The 20,543-nt window shown below is 38.3% G+C and overlaps 2 protein-coding genes across 2 annotated transcripts; both read right to left on the reverse strand.

Annotated features, from left to right (window-relative positions):
* Positions 1-4,068: 4,068 nt before the first annotated feature.
* TAAR8 (trace amine associated receptor 8) lies at positions 4,069-5,100 on the reverse strand. The gene has a single exon (XM_039240443.1). It carries the CDS (start codon positions 5,098-5,100, stop codon positions 4,069-4,071), a length of 1,032 nt encoding a protein of 343 aa, XP_039096374.1.
* Positions 5,101-12,703: 7,603 nt separating this feature from the next.
* LOC120237245 (trace amine-associated receptor 9) lies at positions 12,704-13,750 on the reverse strand. The gene has a single exon (XM_039240446.1). The coding sequence runs from the start codon at positions 13,748-13,750 to the stop codon at positions 12,704-12,706; it is 1,047 nt and encodes a 348-aa protein (XP_039096377.1).
* Between the last annotated feature and the right edge of the window lie 6,793 nt (positions 13,751-20,543).

The raw sequence follows: 20,543 nt of genomic DNA on the forward strand, positions 1-20,543 counted from the left end.
GAGTCTGGTAACCTCTTACACATGTTCCAGCCCATCCATGTGTGGTTCAGTGAGTGGTGTGCTGCTTTGGCTTTTTCAGATCTCATGGCCTCATCAGTATTTCCTCTATCCCTAGAAAAGGGCTCCGCTTTTATTGAAAGTAAGAGATTAATTGAGGGTCTTAAATCTGAGTCTCAAGCCCCTTCCTTTTTGGTGTCCTCAGTTAAGACTCCGAAATTTGAGTTATGTCAGAGTAGGTCTGTCCATTTTCTCTCCAGCTTTCCTTCCCTCCTCCCATCCCTCCCTTCCCCTTAGCCTCTGCTAATTCCCGTGTCTGTCCACAAATTTGAAAACATTCTGAGATTCTCAAACTCTCATAATCATAATCACCATGTATTTCTTGACCTACTGTAACTGTGGAGCACCTACTTAACATCTTTTTACAAATTTGCTTAGAGGGGAACCTGGGTGGCTCAGTCAGTTAAGTGTTCGACTCTTGATTTCGGCTCAGGACATGATCTCACAGATCGTGGGTTTGAGCCCCGTATCAGGCTCTGCACTGATGTTGCAGAGCCGGCTTGAGATTCTTTCCCTCCCCGACTCCTTCATCTAGCCCTCCCCTGCTCAACTGCTCTCTCTAAATAAATAAATAAATTTAAAAACTTTTTTTTCTTAGAATTTGGGTCAGAGTTCTTATCTTATGGCTTTTAATTGTCTGTTTTACAGAAATGCTTCTTAAAACATGGTAGAAATTCTAGAAAGACCCACAAGTATTTTCTGTGAATCACAGGGCACAGATTCAGGTGCGCAAAACATGTTACTTTATTGTTAAGGCAACTATCATTTTAACAATAGCAAACAACTTTTGAACACTGCTATATCTTGAGAGTTTACATGTATTCAGTATGAAATTGTCACACACAAAAAACCCAATGAGGTCAGCATGGCTATTAACCCTACTTTGCCAATGATGGGCTGAAACCCTTCAGGTTAATCACTTGTCCAGGGTCAATGTCTGGTAAATGATAACTGGGGGGTTGTAGCAATTTAGCTCCAGGTTTTGTGTTCTGCTCCTCTATGCTGTACAACTATAAGTGAACCTAAAATCTGTGTCATGCCTCTAACTTTCAGGTGATAGAAACTTCTCCATCTATCTGGGTTTTCCCTACCTTCTTCTCTGAGTCAACCATGCATCACCAATGACTCTGTGGATTAGAGATCTCTGGCCTGGGTGACCATCCACTGTCACTGATATTCAATGAGATGTCCTGCCTGGTCTCTGGACATTGGTCCAATGCTGTCACAGAGAAGTAACCATTCCTACCTGGCCTCATACACTGTATTGTACATCATAATAAATGGAAAATTCCCACATCTCACAGGTTCCTTGATTTTAACTTTGTTTTATCCTGAAAACATTTATGTTGGCAACTGTTCTTTAATTCTTGACCAGTTACATTAAATTTTAATTCTCTCCTAAACTAAGGATAAAATACAGAAAGGAATTTAAACCTGAATTTTTGAATCTGTGTCTCAGGTAGTTGTTTTTAGGAAAGACTCTCGTGAAGTATATGGAAGAATCTAATTTCTTTCTTCTCGGTCCTTTGTGAAGTTTCACATACCCACTACATGTTCAAAACATTTCATATTTAGAATTGTATTGGAAGCTTTGGTAGGATTTATGACAATATATTTTGCTTGCGCATAAGAGAAATTTCAAAAATCTCTAATTTACCTTTGACCTTCTGTCATAATCCTTATCTATAATTTGGCGACCATGTAATTCTGAGACATTTATAAAATGGGACTATCATACTCTCAGTTACTTTCTTCTATGTTTGTCCCCTATACCCTAAAAATAAGGAATATGATGACCTTTTTAAAATCTGTGACAGCCGATCTGATCTATTGAGTATAGAGTGATAGCATGAATTGGTCATTATGCTATAATATATTCATTGTCATACATTTTGCCAGGCCAATCCTCTATTTATGGAAATTAACCCTCCTGTCCAAAAAATGTCCACATTCCTGTCTGCCTATGCAAGTCCAAAGCTTGAAGACTCATCGAAAGGCCCTTTTACTGAGAAAATAGTCTTTAACAATGTTTTAAGCCCACAGGCCATGAGACCACATGTCAGTGAGAAGACAATGTCTTAGAAATGCCCAGCACCAAGCAAGCACCAGCCTGTGACAGTAAGTGACAATTAGTCCTCTGCTCCAAGATTAGCATCTCTGACACTTTTCTCATTCTCAAAAATGTAATTTAAAATATTATCTACAAAATCATGTTCCTTAAGGAAATTACTACATAAAACATATTTTTTATTGTTAGATATTCCTAACTCAGGTACTTACCTGTAATTTATGCTCAATATTTGCTTGCAAAAAATGAAAAATCTCAGTGAAAGCCAATGGGAAAAAAATACTTCAATCATTTTAATTGAGTGACCCCACAGATAAACCAAAAGGAGAAAAGAAAAAAATAAGGTTTTTATACCAGCACTCTATTACAATTTAGATTCATTACACAAAATACTGGAATATGCATTCCAAAATACTTTTATTACATCAAAAATGTAAAATATTCCAGAAGTGAAATGTAAAATTAGAGCATCACTTTTTATATTCTTTTTAATAGAAGTTTTTGCAGCACCAGCATAGTCTTTTTGACCCCACAACATTCTGAAAAAGTGAAACACGCAGTATACTCAGGTGAGAAAAGTTGGTGTCACTGCTGGTAATAATTGATCATTCTTTCACTTGCAGAATTTCCATTTGCTAACAATCACTGGGCCAGCTTCCTTGTAGCAAATTTTTCCACCTGCAGTTTTTCACTTCTGTGCAACGTCTGCAGTTAATACCTGATTCCAAGGCCAAATTACTGATCCCACAATATTACAGGTGAATATTCCAAGATTCTGCCCAGCCATTAAGCAAGAAAATCTTACTTGCTGTCCCAAAAGCTCTTAGAAGGTACAGACAGTATCACAAATGAGCAGCAAATGAACAGACCCTTGGGTAGTGTCACCAACCCTGGTCTTGTGCCTGTTGTGGGCTAAATGGTATCCCGCTAAAATTCATATGTTAAAGTCCTAACCTCTAGTACTTTAGAATATAGCCATATATTGAGATAAGACCTTTTAAAGGATAATGAAAGAGAGTTTTAAAGAGTGATCCCCAGCCCAATATTCCTGGTATTCTTAAAGGAAGAGGGGATGAAGGGGTGTGTGGGTAGCTTAGCTGGTTAAGCCTCCGACTCTTGATTTCAGCTCAGCTCACAATCTCACACTTTGTGTCATCGAGCCCTGTATCAAGCTCTGTGCTGACAGCATGAGCCTCCTTGGAATTCTCTCTCTCTCTCTCTCTCTCTCTCTCTCTCTCTCTCCCTCTCTCTCTGCCCCTCTCCTACTCACACATATATATGTGGGTCGGCGTGTTCTGTCTCTCTCTCTCACTCAAAATAAATAAATATACATATATTTTAAAAAGGAGATTAGGACACAGACATACACATAACATAAACCATGTGAGAACACAGAGAGAAGCTAGCCACCTACAAGCCAAAGAAGAGGGCCCTCAGAAGAAACCAGACCAGTTGACACCTTGACTTTGGAATATTAGCTTTGAAATCATAAGAAACAGAATAAATTTCTGTGGTTTGAGCCACCTAGTCTGTGGTACTTTGTTATGACAGCCCTAGAAATTAATAGTGTTGCAAAAGACAAGGAAACAAACACCATTTGAAGATAAATGAGAGTTGACCATAAAAAATTAGAGACATCACAACTTAAATGAGATTCAGAATTCAATGAAATTGGAAGAAACAAGTGCATATAACAAGGACATGTACAGAGCACTAGGGCAGATACGTATGTAAACCACTTCATTATTTTCTGTTTAGTTCAGTAATATCTCCGCAATGATTTAATGGAGGCAACTTCTTGTGATTTTGTTCTTCCTGGCTAATTTGAAAAAAAAAATATATGTCCTCAATTTTGAAAGGATTTGTTCATTTCTTATATCTAATTTCATCATAAATGTGTCATTTTAAAAATGTTTTTAAATTTTTCAACTTAGTGTTCATACTTAATCAACAAATAAACTAATGGTTGATGAGCTATCCTTTAAAAATTCTCCACTTAAAATAATTTTTATGGCTTTCCTAAACCAAGGATAAAATAAAGCATAAATCAAAGGGTTAATGGCTGAGTTATAATAAGCACCCCAACAGCAAATCTCATAAATATAGGCAGGGGTTATAAAACCCAAATAGGCATCAATTAATATATCAATAGTATATGGTAACCAAGAGATCATAAATGCTACCACTGTGATACCCAGTGTTTTAGCGGCTTTTCTCTCTCTCTTGGCCACTCGGGATTTGTAACTGTCTGATGCTGATTCTGCTTTGCTACCAGTATTTTCAATTTTTATAGCTTGTTGTTTAGCTACTAGAAAAATCTTACTGTAAAGAATTATCATAACAAGGGTGGGTATGAAGAATAACAGAAAATTTATCAAAACCCAGTCTTGATTTACAACAATTTGACACCCACCTATACAGTTGAGGGCACTTACTAAGTCCTCCATGCCATCATCATTGACACCCGTATAGAACACGGCACCACTGTATGCAATGGGCAGGATCCAGGAGAGGCCGATGCATATCCCTGACACACACACTGTGAACTTGGTAGGATAGACCAGAGGCTCAGTAACAGCGATGTACCTGTCGATGGAGATGAAGCACAGATGGAAGAGAGACGAGTAACAAAACGCCACATCAAAGCAACTGTGCAGGGTACAAAATCTGACCCCAAAGTACCAGCAGCTCTCCACAGACCTGATCATGCTGAAAGGCATGACGGTCACCCCCACCAGAAAGTCAGCACAGGCCAGAGAGGCGATCAAGAAGTTGGCAGGAGAGTGCAGCTGCTTGAAATGCAGAACTGAAGTCATCACCAGGAGGTTCCCAAACACAGCCAGAGAAGACGCAAAACCAAACACTACGTACAGAATCGCCCTGGATCCAAGCGAGTAGGGAGTTTTAACACACGATCCGTTGACATTCTCATAGCAAAGCTGTCTAACAACAGGTTGGGAAAGATTGCCGGGCATGTCCTGCATTTTGATGCCTGCTATCGTTCAGCCCTTCCTTGTGGTAGGAAATAAAGTTTTTCAATTCTGAGAATTAAAAAATTTTTAAAAAAATCAAATCGCGTATTTGAGCAACTGCTTGTAAGTATTGCCTCATCTTCTATCCTTGATCCCATTTTAGTTATAAAGAGGAGTTAAAAGAATTTCAAAAAGTCAGAAATGTATCTTTTCTGACTTTAATGCATGCAATTATTTCTGTAATTACATCTAAAGCTAATCCCAAGCTAATCTATTATGAATTTTCATCAAGCCCGAATTGGTAGTATCTGAATAATTAAAGAAATGTAATTTAAAGACTTGATTCTTTATACCTGTGAGGTCCTTCCTTCCTGGCAAAGAATAATCACGTATAATATAATTACATATTTGAAGAGTCACCTTTTAATAGACTTCCACCTTCACATCGTCTGAGAAGTTAACACCTAGAATGTTTTAGGAAGCCGGCCATAAAGTTCACCCATTATAAATTCCTCACTAGGAATCCCTACAGTGTAAGGTGTGAATCCAGAAAGGAAACTTTTGATAATTATAATTAGTTAAGTTTTTCTGCAAAATGTATTACTCGGTGCTCTACTACATTGCAGAAAGACTTGTGATTTTCCTAACCAAGAGATTTCCTTACGTTCAACTGTTCCGAAATAGCCTCATCCAGTATGTGGCAGGATATTCCCTATTTACAAGACTGGCTACAGAGTTTGTAGAGACTAGGGCAAATGAAAAACATGGAGATCTTTTCTCAAAATATGGAAAAAAATTGCCCTTGAGTATAAAGCTTGTTCCTTTTGTCTGCAGTCTTTGTTGTCCTGCATGCTGTTTGGGTTTTATTTATAAGGTCCCTCTTCCTCGGATGTGAGGGTGTTTGCGGGACAAATACAGACCCTGGAGATGCCTAGAGACCTTGCGTTAGGACTCGGCCCACCTGGCGCACCCACTGCCAATTTCCCCCTCCCACCGACGGCTGAAACAATACGCATGCCCAGGCTGGGGGCCTAGGAAGCTGAGCAAGGCCATTGGTCCTCCCCCTGGGCCTGCCACCTCAACCAAAGGCAGTTTGCTGACACCCTAGGGATTGTAACCTCCACCTCAGGCCCCACTCAAAATACGGATTGAGGGTGGGTAAAAGGATTGCACCTGTTATGGCACCCTTCTAATGTGCTGTGGTTCTACCAGCCTGGATGGGGTAACACCTGCCGTGACTGACCCTGAGACCATGGAATGCCATCTTGTGTCAACCCTCTGGCCCTGTATCCAGTCCTCCAATAGGGCAGTCTTAGTAGGTTAGGGTGAGGAAGGGGAGGCTGGACCAAGCTGAAGGTGCTGGTGGTAGAGGTGCTGGGGGGACAGGAAGCCAAGAACTAGTCCAAGGGAGTAGGGGAAGTGGTATAATGCAGGACAATCACACGTAATGCATCTCGATGGTTCCAAGACCCCCACACGTGCTCTGTTGTCTTTTAAGACTTTACATACAAACTCAAGTTCAAATATAAAATATTTAAAATTTTCAAGCCCCAATAGCAGGGGTCTGTGTCACTGGCTCATCATGAGCCCATAGAAGAGCCCTGCCTATTTCATTTCAGAGATTAAGTGATCTCTATGATAGCAGTTAAATGATGAGGCAAAGAAAATCCAATGGAGGTGACTGAGAAACTGCCAGATGGGAAGGTGCAGGAGTTGAGTGCCAGGGAGTTCCAATAATAGCAATTTTTCCTGACACTAGACGCTGCCTTTGCAATATTAACAGAAATTTAGGGAGCTCAAGAGGGAAATTGAAGATACTGAAAGCTACATAAAAAGATTTCAGGTCTAAGGAGATAAGCTACCTTTGATCCTATAAAGCAAATAGAAAGTGCTAAAGACTTCTTTCTTTAAGACTTTAAGACTTGAAAACAGAAATGGGATCTGTCACTTAGGATACAGATATTAAAAATATATGGGAGGGCTCCTGGGGGGTTCAGTTTGTTGAGAGTCTGACTCATGATTTTGGTTCAGGTCATTATCTCAGTTGGTCGGAATGGAGCCCCATGTGAGGCTCCACACTGACAGCACACCTATGTGGGATTCTCTCTCTCCCTCTGCCCCTTCCTCACTTGCTATCTCTCTCTCTCAAAATGAAAATAAATAAATAAATAAATAAATAAATAAATAAATAAATAAATGAAATATACTGGGATAAGAATAGAACAGATATTAAAGGTGTGACATGAAAACAATTATTCAACTGCCCATCTACCAAATTCCTCTTGGTAATACTATCTTCTCTTTAAATTCTCAAACCTGACTTGATTCCAGCCCACTCTAATTCAGTAATTTTGCCTCCCTGCTTTCTGAAAATATGAAACACACAATTTAAAGACTGAAAGGATGAAGGGGTTTAGGGATGTATGATGGAGGCAGGAAACATGGATGACTCCCAGATTTTTAACTTGCCAACAGAAAAGATAGTGTATAGAAGGAAGACCACATTTGGCGAAGAAAGATGATCGGTTAGGTTTGGATTGGTCAGAGCACAATCTTGTACTTTGTATGGCAAGGAAGGAAGCACATTACCTGGTAGACCTTTTCAGGATCCAAAACAACTTATTCCACAGTTAGGAATACTTTTCTGTTCCATATACTGAGTCACAAAAAAGTCTGCCAGATTTGTATAGGGATTGGAGGATGGGTCTGGGCTACAGTGTGATTGCCACGCAATTTAGTGGCTTGGTGGTGCCAGAGGTGTTCATAATGGTAAAAACAATGCAGTTTAGATTTTACGGAAGGCTTCAGTGGGAGAAATATAATGCAGTCATCTGGGGTTCTGAAGCAAGGCTCTGCTATTTACAGAGAAGGATAAAACACCTTTTGAAAGATGGCTCTTTGTGTGCTACAGAGGCCAAGTAGTGATAGAACACTTGACCTTATGATACCAAGTGATCATGTGTTTCTAACTAACCACTATTATGTAGGTCTTCTTGAATTTGCAAAGTCATAAAGTTGGGTAGGTCTGGCAAATTCTTGGTGAAATGGAAATTGTACACCTGGAAGCAAGCCCGAGCAAAGCCAGACAGCATGAGTCCAGAGCCCATGTTACCCACCACATCTGCACCAGTATCCCTTCCGTCTCACACTCCAGCAAACTGAAGTGGAGGAAAAGATGTAGCTCGGTCTGTGGGTAAGTTGTCTTAGTATGTGGGTACAAACCAAAAATAGAGAGCAGCTGCATTACAGACTTGCATTGGCCTAAGGATGAAAATCTTCTCAATAGGAAAACTTTTGCTTCGACTAATAGTATTAACTGAAGGACACCAGAAGGTTATCTGACCTGAACTTCACTCTTAATTAGCATATTATTCTTTTTCTAAAGTACTTCTCTCTGTCCCCTAAAGTACCCCTAGGGCCTTCATCCACTCAAAAGGGAAACTCTGAGAAAACGCTTTATTGTGAATGCTTTAATATGAACAATTAAATTAGCTTAGCCAATGGTTATTGCTTAGTAGCTTATATTACTGGTGGGAAAGGACACAGCACAAATATTCCATCGTAGCCAGCAGTGCAAGGGAGTTCCTAGGGGATGGTAGGAAGTAGAGACAAAACAGGCTGGGGACTCAAGTGGATTTTTCCTGCTCATAAATGTAATCAAGATGAGTCATAACAAGGATCTTATCCATCTTACCTTTGAAATGGTCTACACTCCTTAGCTTAGTACTAACCTTAGAAGCCAATGAAATTTGTCCTTTGGCATGAGACATAGCTGAGGGCTTATCTTTACATCTGTGGTGTGTGTGTGTGTGAACACAATAAAATACGTCAGCGCCCATGCAATGCCTGGGAAGACAGTTCATGCCTTTTCGTTTCTGAGAAATATTGTTGTTTTTTCTGGCTGGTTCACGATGGTAGGAAAGCATTGGCTTTGAAGACTAACAGACACAGGTCTAAATATCTAGCTCTAGTACTTAGTGCATAATCTCCCTAGAGCTGGTTTCCTCATTAATTATTCCTATGACTAATAGTAGCAAGAAAAACAAAATACTTCTGATAATCCACATAATAGGAATGCAATGTAAGCAGTTTATATAAATGTCCTTTTATTTATGTAATTTTTAATTCATATTTTTGAACTATTGCCTCCCTTTATTCTTACTAATAAACTTAAGAGTTATTCTCTCTGGAGGGTTTACTTTTGACCTGATGTCATTTTCTGAACAAGCTAAGTAGTTCATTCCAGAGAACCCTGCAGCTCTTCCTGAATGAGCTCTGATTTCTAATCATAAAATATTATGTTGGTTGGGTTTAGAGCAACCTTATCAGTTAGTGACAGTGTTGTGAGTAATCTGTCAATAACAAATTACAAAGACAGCATAGACCATCAGTAAGGGCCAGGTGCTTTCAGAGAGCTACTGGTGTAACTGGGCACTACTGTAATGGCATTTCCTCACTTATTCCTGAGGTTGTGATTAATGTTTACCTGAATGCAGCTAATGTTCGGTGACTCTCAATGTCTGAACTCTCCATTTCAAATTTCTTTTTAAATTATACAAAACCCTATATAAGGTAGCAGCTATGCTTTCAGGACTTACTAAATTGAGAAAAATACATGTGGATAAAAACTATTATGAATTCAGTAATGCTTTTATGTGAATTTTTCTTTTATGAATTAAAAATAAACATGTATTTTAAATAATAGTACATACATAGTATTTACATAGCCTACAATGTGGGGCATAAGTAGTCTAATTAATTCTTCACAACAGTTCTGCAGCCTTCCGTTGGCTGAAGCAGGCAACTTGGGAACCAGAGCTCACTAGGATTAAGAGACACAGCTCAGGAACATGTGTCTACTCTGCGGACAGTCTAGCAGAATCAAGCCGGTTTCCATCTCCATCTCCAGTCTGTCTTGTTTCCAATGGACCGATGGCCCTGATGCAGTTGGTATGCAGCAAGCAAAGAAGTTACTAGTTTACCTGTACAAATAATTGAGATGTAGAGGAGGAGAGTGATGCTATAGTAATGGTCTAGTCAGTTTGGGGGACAATAAGCCAGTATTTATTTTTTTTATCAAAACACTTCCTACAAGAAGAATAGAAAAATAAACAAAAGAGAGTACAGTTAAAGTGTATTCTGCACTTACAAATATGTACAAGAGCTTCAAAAGATCACTAGACAGAAGTTCTGCAATTTTGTCTAAAGATTACACTCTACATAGTGTGAGTGAACAGAAGTCTAGTATATATTTTTACATCTCCCCAAATGATTTTCCTTATTATTTATGAGTGTTGGAGTAAGTTTACACTTGCAATTGACAGAAGGACACGTGTTTCTATGGCGACAACATTCCTGACTCACCATCAAAGGGACGCAAACTTTGCACTCTTCTTAAGGAATGGGGGGGTTGGGAGGGCAGGCCTGAGCTGTGAGTCTTTGAAAGGTCAGTACACCTGATCCTTGACTTTATCATCTCAATCGCAAACAGGCACTATGCTACAAAGGCATTCATTCATATTCCTTTCATCCTCTTTTATCTTTAACTCCCTCCCCAAATTCTCTGAGCTCTATGTGAAAGATATTAACACATAAGTGTGAAACAGCTTAATTTCATATAAAATATCTCCAAACAGATTTATTTATAAAATATGTAACATGTAAGGTTTACATACCTTTGTTTACTTAGTTATCTCTTCTTCTCATTTCATAAAACAGATTTATATAAAACAGTTTGTGAAAATCAGCTACCTAAGCAAGGATTTAAGGCTGTGAATCAAAGATTTGAGAAGATGAATCACCTGTTATTAGTTTCTTTCAAATTTTGACTCTATATTAAAATAGTCAACATATATTTTTAGTTAAAATTAATTAAAATTCATGTGGCTAAGGGGCACCTGGCTGGCTCAGTCAATTAAGCTTCCTACTTCAGCTCAGGTCATGATCTCAGTATTTGTGGGTTCGAGCCCCTTGTCAGGCTTTGTGCTGACAGCTTGGGATCTGAAGGCTGCTTCAGATTCTGACTTTTCCTCTCTCTCTGACTCTCCCCCACTCACTCTCTCTCTCTCTCTCAAAATTAAATAAACATAAATTGTATTTAAAAAAATTCATGTGAGGGGCGCCTGGGTGGCTTAGTCGGTTAAGCGTCTGACTTTCGCTTAGGTCATGATCTCGCGGTTCGTGGGTTCGAGCCCCGCGTCGGGCTCTGTGCTGACTGCCGGCTCAGAGCCTGGAGCCTGTTCCAGTCTGTGACTCCCTCTCTCTGACCCTCCCCTGCTCACACTGTCTCTCTCTCTCCCCTAGGAAAAAAAAAAAATTTAAAAATTAAAAAAAAAATTAAAAAAAAAAAATTCATGTGGCTAAGGCATGCTATCATAGGAGAAAACTGGAGCTATTCCTAAAATGTATAATGCCAGTTTGAGTGTTAGCTATTCCAAAATAATCCCTGGTTATATTTGGGTCATTCAGCTTTATATTTCCAATATCAAATACAGTGTCTCCAAAGAACAGAACACTGTGCAAAGAAAGAATTCAAAAGTAACACAGCGTGAATTTGAGGTAGCTTTTTTAATACACATTTTACTTCAAATTACTAAAAAAAGAAGTACAGAAACCACCTTTTTGTTCACATGCTATTTTGATTGTAATAAATTATGTCCTTTAAAAGTAAGATGTAGTGTGTAATCATGTAATCATTACACCTGCTCTTTGTGAATATAGCCTGTATGAAATGGAGAGGAAGCAGCGTAAGGGTTCAGAAAATAAGACTTCCGGGGTTTTTTGCACAATCCTCAATGACTAGGAAGTTCCACATTTTAACTTTCTATAAAGTCCTTTCAGACTACAAGGAGTTCCAAGAATTTTAATCTTGTATTTACTTTTCAAAAAAGGTATATTTTAAAAAGGATTTTTACCCCAGGGTGCTTGGGTGGCTCAGTGGATTAAGTGTCTGACTTTTGGTTTCAGCGCAGGTCATGAGCTCTGTATGGGGCTCTGCATCCACACTGCTTGAGATTCTGTCTCCCTTTATCTCTGCCCCTCCCCGGCGCTCTCTCTCTCTCTCTGTCTCTCTCTCTCTCTCTCTCTGTCTCTCTCTGTCTGTCTGTCTGTCTCTCTCTCTCTTCCACTCTCTCTCAATCTCTCTCAATAAATAATAAATAAACTTTATAAGAAAAAAAAGATTTATGTCCCTAACGCATCTACTTCACAAGTTAAGCAGAAACTCATTTTTCCTCCTCTGTTTTTTGGACAACTGAACATTGGTAATAGATGTGGGAGAAACTACAAAGCTTCAAAGTTTTTGAAGAAACAAGTAGGAAATTCAGAGAAGGTATTAGAAATTATCATAGAGATTAGAAAACCATAGAAGAAAATGAAGAATACTAAATAGGAAGTAATCAGGAATTTTTTTGTGACCTATCACTGAGTTCTAAAATAAAAAAATACTGAAATACATGAAGACAACAAATGCTTTAGCACAACTAAATGTTGAATATAATATCCTCCCACTTGGCAGATGATTACATTTGCCTCTCTTGACTCAAGTGCTTAATTTCACACTTGACCTCAATTCCATGTTAGTTTCGAAATCCCTGCAGGCATCACGTCACTCTATATCTGCTTCCTCAGAAAACAAATTGATTGTTGATGAGTCTCTTCTTAAGACTTTACCACTTATGGTGAGTTTTATTGCCTTCCGAAACCATGGGTAAAAGAAAGCATATATCAAGGGATTCATAGCCGAGTTGTAATAAACACACCACACTAAAATCTCATAAACGTAAGGAGGAGTTATAAAATTCATGTAAGCATCAATCACGGCATCAATAACGTATGGCAGCCAAGAAATAAGAAATGCTGTCACAGCAATACCCAATGTTTTCGCAGCTTTTCTCTCTCTCTTTGCTACCCGTTCCTTGTAACTCTCTGTGGAAGACTGAGGGTGGCTGGCTGAACTTTCTATCTTCCTAGCTTGATGTTTGGCCACCAAAAAGATCTTACCGTATATAAACACCATGGCGATGGTGGGTATAAAGAATAGAAGGAAACAAAGTAGAACCCAATTTTGATTCAGTGGTGCCTGACAGCCTCCTACACAGGTGAGAGCAACAACCAAGTCCTCGATTCCTTCCTCATTGGCCCCAGTGTAGAAGATGGAAAAACTATAGGTGACCGAAAAGAACCAAGAGAGAACAATGCATATGCCTGATACCGAGACAGTAAACTTGGTTGGGTAGGTCAAAGGATCAGTCACAGCAATGTATCTATCGATGGAGATACAGCATAAATGAAATAAAGAAGCAAAACAGAAGGAAGTATCAAAACAGGTATGAAATTTGCAGTAAGTCTCCCCAAAGTACCAGCAACTCTCCACGGACCTCACTGTGCTGAAGGGCATGACAGTCACCCCCACCAAGAAGTCAGCGCAGGCCAGGGACACAATCAGAAAGTTTGTAGGTGTGTGCAGCTGTTTGAAGTGAAGGATAGCAATGATAACTAGTAAGTTTCCAAACATGGCCAGCACAGCCCCAAATCCAAGGACTGTGTACAGAATCGCTCGAGGACCCGGTGAGTATGCGTTTTTAATGCAGGATCCATTCACATTCTCATAGCAAAGCTCCACAGCTGTAGGTTGGGAAGAATTGTTCACCATTGCCTTCTTGTTTGAGTTACTTTAAAGTTGTCAAATTCCCTATGTCAGCAATTTAAAGCGAGGAGATGTTAATTTCAAGAGTTTCTAAGAAGAAAAATCCACTTAAAATGGAAGCTAGTAATTTTCTACTAATTTTTTGGCATGTTAACTAGAACCCCTTGATCTTTCTAAAAAGTATTCCCAAGTTTTCAATATATTTAGAGCGGGAACTTGTTGCAGAAAGCCATTATAATTATAGTCAAATATAGTACAAAATAAATAATTGGCAATACATTTAGCCAAATGATATATATGTACATCTTAGATATTAGATTAATATCAGACAATAATAGATTAATATAAATTAGAATGTAATTGGCTCATCATTAGAAAAATCTCCTTTGTTGTGTGACATTACCTTTGGAAATCTTACCTGTAACCATCTGAGTTGAGAAATAATTAGGCTACCAAAGGTTGAGTTATATTCACAAAGTTATCTCCCCTGAGTAGCTACTTCAGTAGTAATGACAAGCTATACTTCATTTTTTTCAAGAAGGGATAAATAAATTATGACTTCAAATTATGACCTCAAAATCCCTATAGTATAGCATGTGAAAACTGAGGAAACATTTGCTCATAATAGCTTGCTAAACTTATTGGGCAATACATTTCTTCTATTGCTTATATTTTCAGAGTTTTGGGTTTTTTCTTCTTTTTTATGTACTCATGGTTTGGACAGCTTGAGATGACCTGGAGAACTATTCTTACAAAGTAACTCTAATATAATTTGTGTGTGAGTATTTTCCAGGCTAATAGCTAGTTTCAGATGTCTAAATTCGATAAGACTGATTAAAATAAGCAATAATTCCCCTAGAGTTTCACCTCCCCATTCTTAAAAAAAAAAAATAGTATAGTTTTAAAACTAGCCCAGAAGGGTAGGCACCACTGGATCTAATTCGTAGATTAGTCATGTCTCTTGCAGGAATGGATTCATGCTAAGTTACCCAATGCTCAAAGAGAGAATAAGTTTCTTTCTCTAGATATTTGAGGGTTTTGTTTTTAATCTGAGACACAGTCTTAAAACAGTTTGCAGATCTCACCAAATAACAGTGCATAATGAATTTTTACTTTATTTAACCATGAAAAAGTATAATCTTGCAGCTAAATCTTAACGTTTGAACTAGAGAGTAGGGTATTTGTATTGTCATTTAGCCCATACCATAGGTCTGGACTCTGTTGAAATTGTAGGATCCTAGAAAAGGCTATATGCATACATATGGGTGTGTGTACCTTTTATCTATTTATCTATACTCTCCAGGTAGTAGATTCCACTAGTCTGTAAATTTAAATGTTTGTTTATAGGTGAGTGTGTGTCGGGGATGAGGGGTAGTATACACCCATGGTGTTTTCAGGCTTTGCATTTGGTGAGTTTTAAATCAGTTCATTTTTACTTTTATTTCTAGTTTAATGCTTTACTTAGGCCCTCACTGGTTTGATGGCACAAATCTATGTCTCATCTTTACTCCTGGGATTCCCCACATGAGTGCATCCATGTGCTCACAAGTTAGTCTTCCCAATAAAATCTCCATTTCATATGCCCTGTATTTTCTTTTCCTTCCTCAGTTCTCCTGATAAAGTCTACCATATCTCTTATTTTATTCTCAATCTGACTAAAGGAATTTTACCACTGCTGCCATAGATGGTGCCCTGCCTGAAAGTGTGAGTGTCTGTGTAAATGGTAATAGCTCCCCAATATTTTAAACTCCTCCCCCCCCACTTTATTTGTATCCAAGTACTGCTGCTATTATGCAAAAACAAAAACAAAAACAAAAAAACACCCTGAGTTTTTCTTCAGATCTTCACACTCAGACTTAGAATAGCAGACTTCAGTCTTATAGAAGATCTTAAAAGTCTTACAGAAGGTCTTTCCATAGAAGAAAAACCCCTTGAGAAGTAGAGTACTCCTAAGCCCCACATCTTGGTGCTTAATACTTTTCACCAGTAAAATGAATTAGAACTTCAAAAAAATGGTTCATCCAAGTGATGGGACAGGGAAAGTATAGGAAGAACCTGGAATATATTTTTATATCAGAAACTAAGAATGAGATATTCTAAAATGTGGGCATTTTATAAAGACACTGTTGCTAACTTGAATAGACTCCCACCAGTCAAATTTGGGGTAATCTGAGTGTCAAAATAATGAGGGAGAATAAAAGGCTATAAAAGGGTGTGTAAGAGAGGGAAATCTATGAGGCCATACTAATGATGGATAGATAGATAGATAGATAGATAGATAGATAGATAGATAGATAGATGACAGATACATAGATACATACATAGAAAGATAGATAAAGGAGGGTTCTTCCTTGCAGTAGAATACCAAGCACAACTGATATTATATAGAGAGAAAGTGCCAGAGCTGTAACATCATAATTTTGGAAGCATTTAATATGCTTTAATATTGACTAAAGCAAGAATCATCTGTTGATGCTAAATCTTATAACAAAGGACAAGAATTTTGATGAGAATCTGGTATATAAATGGTATAAAATGTCATCTCCCAGAGACTCCTTATTAATTGCAAGAGGAAAAAAAAATAGTAGCTACCCAGTGAAGAAATCAAATAAAACCCTGAGTGGGTAGTCAAATTAACATCATCAATGATGTTGATTGAGGAGGAGGCCACATATACCTCTGGAGAGATACTCTTAGAGGTACACAATAAGATGTATATAGTACTCCAGTCAGGAATGCATAACGAGAACCTGATCAGGAAGACATTTCAGATAATACCAAGTTGAGACACATTCTATTTTTAAAAGGCAGGAGGAGGGAAGGTTTTAGTTTTCAAAAATGTTTGTGTCATAAAAGACTGAAGAACCTTTCCAGAATAAAGAAGACTGAAGGGCAAGACAACTGAAGGAAATATGTGATCTTAGAATGGAATGTATTACTAGGCGAATTGACAAAATGGAAATAGGAATGGTAGATGGTAAAAGTATTGGGTCAGTATTAAATCACTCAGATATTTAGAGCTAACAGGCCATGATGGATACAACTTACTCTCAGACGGTTCAGGAAAAAAATATTATGTGCACATATTGATAAAGATGGAGAGAGAGAGAGAGTGAATGTCAAAGCAAACAGAGCAAAATTTTAATAGGTGAACCCAGATGAAGAGTATGTAAGTGTGCTTTGTACAACTGCACAACTTTCCTACAGGTTTAAAATTATTTCCCAATAAACACTTTCTTTTGCAAAAAGCAATTTTGCAAACTTGGGCCTTTAGTAGCCTCATTTTTATTCATCCTCATGTACAAGCCACTCTCAACCCCCACCATCTTGCATAGAAAACCTCTCTACCAGCAGGTATCTCAGGTTCTGGTGTCCTGGTTCAGTGAACCAAACTCCCCTCTCCGCACCACCACTGTCAATGCAGAAAGCCTTGAGATGCGTCTCATTTTAATATAATGCTACCATTTATACCCCTGAAGCACAATGCTTCATAACTGCAGTTGTATTTCTGGTAACTTCGATTTCTCAGTGAACAATAAAGAACATAAAGTGAGTCTATCTGAGTGGCTAAAGTTGTGGAATAGGGAGAGTAGTTTGCCCCATCTGAGAGGCGGGGCTGTAAATCATGAAGGAACTTAGGAAACCAGAGAAAGGAAAATAGTTAATTGTGCTTCCACCCAAAATTGACTCTGAAGTGGTTTTCCGGGTGCCCAGAATATAATCCTACACCAACGCAACCAGAATTTCATGTAAGGAACCAGGCATTGTGGGTATATTCAATGACCATATAGTGAAAGCCATTAGCAATTGCCAGAATTCAACCGAATGTCATTTTAATGTCTGTAAAAATTGAGACACTACCAGGAAAGAATGCATGAGTAAGGCAGAAATGAGGTGCTAAGATGTTAAGAGCTAGATGGAACATTCATGGACAGGATCTTCCTTTAGAAAAAGAATACAAAATTACAAAAGCAAAGTACATGAAGTTGAGAAAAGAAATCACAACAGTTTCTTCATATTTACCTAAGAAACTAGGTAAACTTGAGCCTAAGTGCCCATATTATTATCAAGCACGTGATGTGAGAGGTACTTCCCGTGACCATCCACTTGAAAATTGTTTCTTCTCATGATAATCATGGTGGCCCCGAGGGCTTGGAGATGTATTATTCAATAGAAGATTCCTTCCATATTAATTTCAACAAATGTGAGTAATCATTTAATTCAAAGCTGAAATTGTTATCTGGTCATTTTGGGCTCTAAAAGCTACCAGGAATAAAAGGAGATTAGGGGGGCTCCTCGTGGCTCAGCTGGTGAAGCATCTGAATCTTGATTTTTGTCTCAGGCCATGATCTAATGGTAATGAGATTGAGCCCCACATCAGACTCCACGCTGACAATGTAAAGCCCACTTGGGATTCTCTCTCTCCCTCTCTCTCTCTCTCTCTCTGCCCCTCCCCTACTTGTGCTCTCTCTCTCTCAAAAATAAACTCAAAAAAAAAAAAAAAAAAAGGAGGTTAGGAAGTTTGCTCCTGCAGCAGTAACCCTGGGCTGCCTTGCACAGTGAGCACATTAAAGGATATGGCTGGAACCTTGACCAGAGGCAAATGTTAAAGAAATAACTTTTCTCAGAAATGAAACACCCCCACTGAGTAGATAAACCTAACAGCTAAGGTACTGGCTGAAGGCAAAGGAAGATGAAATCAGTAGTGGGAAAGAAAAGACTTATGTCAACTACAATTCCATGACCAGTTGAAAAAAAAGGGATTGTTTCACTTAACCTAATTTTCCCATATCCTAATTTTAAAACATGTGTAGTACAATACCCTTTTTCATTTCTTTCATCTCCCTCTATCTCACTACTTTATGTAGGGTGTATTAATGGTGTTTAACTTTATAATTTAGTCTGTAAGTTATTGAACCTTGAGAGAGAGGATTGTATGCCATCCAGAAACCATGGACTTGGAGCTGGAAGGAAAATTAAGAGGACCGAGTTGCCATTTGGGTAAGAGGTGAAGTTGTGTTGAGTTATATAAGGAATATTATGTGAAGAGAAAAAGAAGCATTTTGAAATCTAAGTATGGGGGAGAAAAGAATGTTGACTGTTGGAGACATGTATTAATTTGAATGCCCAGTATTCAAATATTCTCCCTGTTGTGATGATACTAAGCAAGGGGAAATCAAGACCCATGTTATGACCCTCTCCCTACACCAAAGCCCAGAGTGTGAATGCACGTATCCATTCCAAACTCGGGTAAGAGGTCCTTCACAGCAGCTCTAGTGGAGTCCAAAGAGCGGGCCATGTTGTTCCACTTATAGGGTGGCAGAGGCCCGCTGAGAAAGAGTTACTGCAGTGGAATCTTCCTTTGGTTCCTCTGAATCTGGTTCTCCTGCCTTCCTAGAGATTTGGGGATCTACCCTAAACCTTTCTAATTAATTAAATTCCTGCATAAAACAACTTAAAAATAGATTCAATGTTATGAATGAGAAGTCCAGGGTGATTGCTTGCCTTGGGGCTTAGATGACCCAGCAAAGGAGAAAGTTTGGGGAGGGGTTAGGGAGGGGAGCAGATTTTCAGGTGGGGTTTGTTGAAGTTGAGATGCCTATGGACAAGCAGCCTGGGAACTGGCTAGTGGACAAATGGATAGAGAAGCAAAAGACTAGAAAGTGTTATTGGGGACCCTCATTTGTCATCATCAGTCACTGAGGGAACTAACAGTGCTAAGAGAGTGATTATTTATTATGAATATACTGAATATTATGAATATACCAGGCATCGACTAAGAGTCACCATAACACCATAAAATTATAAGTCAGTGAATGACTTTGTAATTCTACAATATGGTCTGAATAAAATTTTCCAAGATGCTAGATTTCTTTTATAGGGCATGGAACAAATTAGGTATAATAATCAAATTTCCATTATTAGTTTCTCTCTGGACCCAAATCTTACTGATACAATATTTCCTATCACATGGTTCAAGTGATATTTTTCCCAGCAATTTAAAAAATTTTCGTTTCTTGACTTATCAGTATTGAACATGTCTTCAGTGGAGATAGTTTCTTTGATTTTTAAGAAAGAACTGTGTTTCTAAGCACTGTTTGCTTGTGGTTTCAAGCAAGCAATATAACTTAATTTATAATCTAGAAATTATATACTTAACATTAATATAAATGATTAGGCTTAAAAATAAGATTTCCAAATTAATAGTAAATATATGAAAGGGAATGGGACGTATTAACTTATTATCTCTTGGCATGTTTTTTTTCCAAATTTTTATTTAAATTCTAGTTATTTAACATATAGTGTAATATTGGTATCAGGAGTAGAATTTAGCAATTCATCACTTATAACACCCAGTGCTCATCATAACAAGTGCCCTTCTTAGAACCTATTACCCATTTCATCCATCCCCAACCTTCTTCCTCTATCAACCCTCAGTTCTCTATCATTAAGAGACTCTTATGGTTTGCCTCCCTCTCTGTTTTTAGCATATTTTTCCTTCCCTTCCACTATGTTCATCTGTTTTGTTTCTTAAATTCAACATATGAGTGACATTATATGGTATTTTTCTTTCTCTAACTTATTTTGCTTAGCATAATACACTCCTAGCTCCATCCACCTTGTTGCAAATGGCAAGATTTCATCCTTTCTGATGGCCGAATGCCATGTCTTTCTTACTGAACTATTTCAAGAGTAATGTCGCCATTCTTTTAAGAACCTCTCATTCTTTTCCCCGTACTCTGCTGCCCCTTAGTGGTCACTCTGAATAATACTGGGCTGCCCAAACAGAAGCTAAGTA

Source organism: Hyaena hyaena, unplaced genomic scaffold (assembly GCF_003009895.1).
Source record: "Hyaena hyaena isolate Hyena2069 unplaced genomic scaffold, ASM300989v1 scaffold_178, whole genome shotgun sequence".
In the NCBI taxonomy this organism is placed as follows: domain Eukaryota; kingdom Metazoa; phylum Chordata; class Mammalia; order Carnivora; family Hyaenidae; genus Hyaena; species Hyaena hyaena.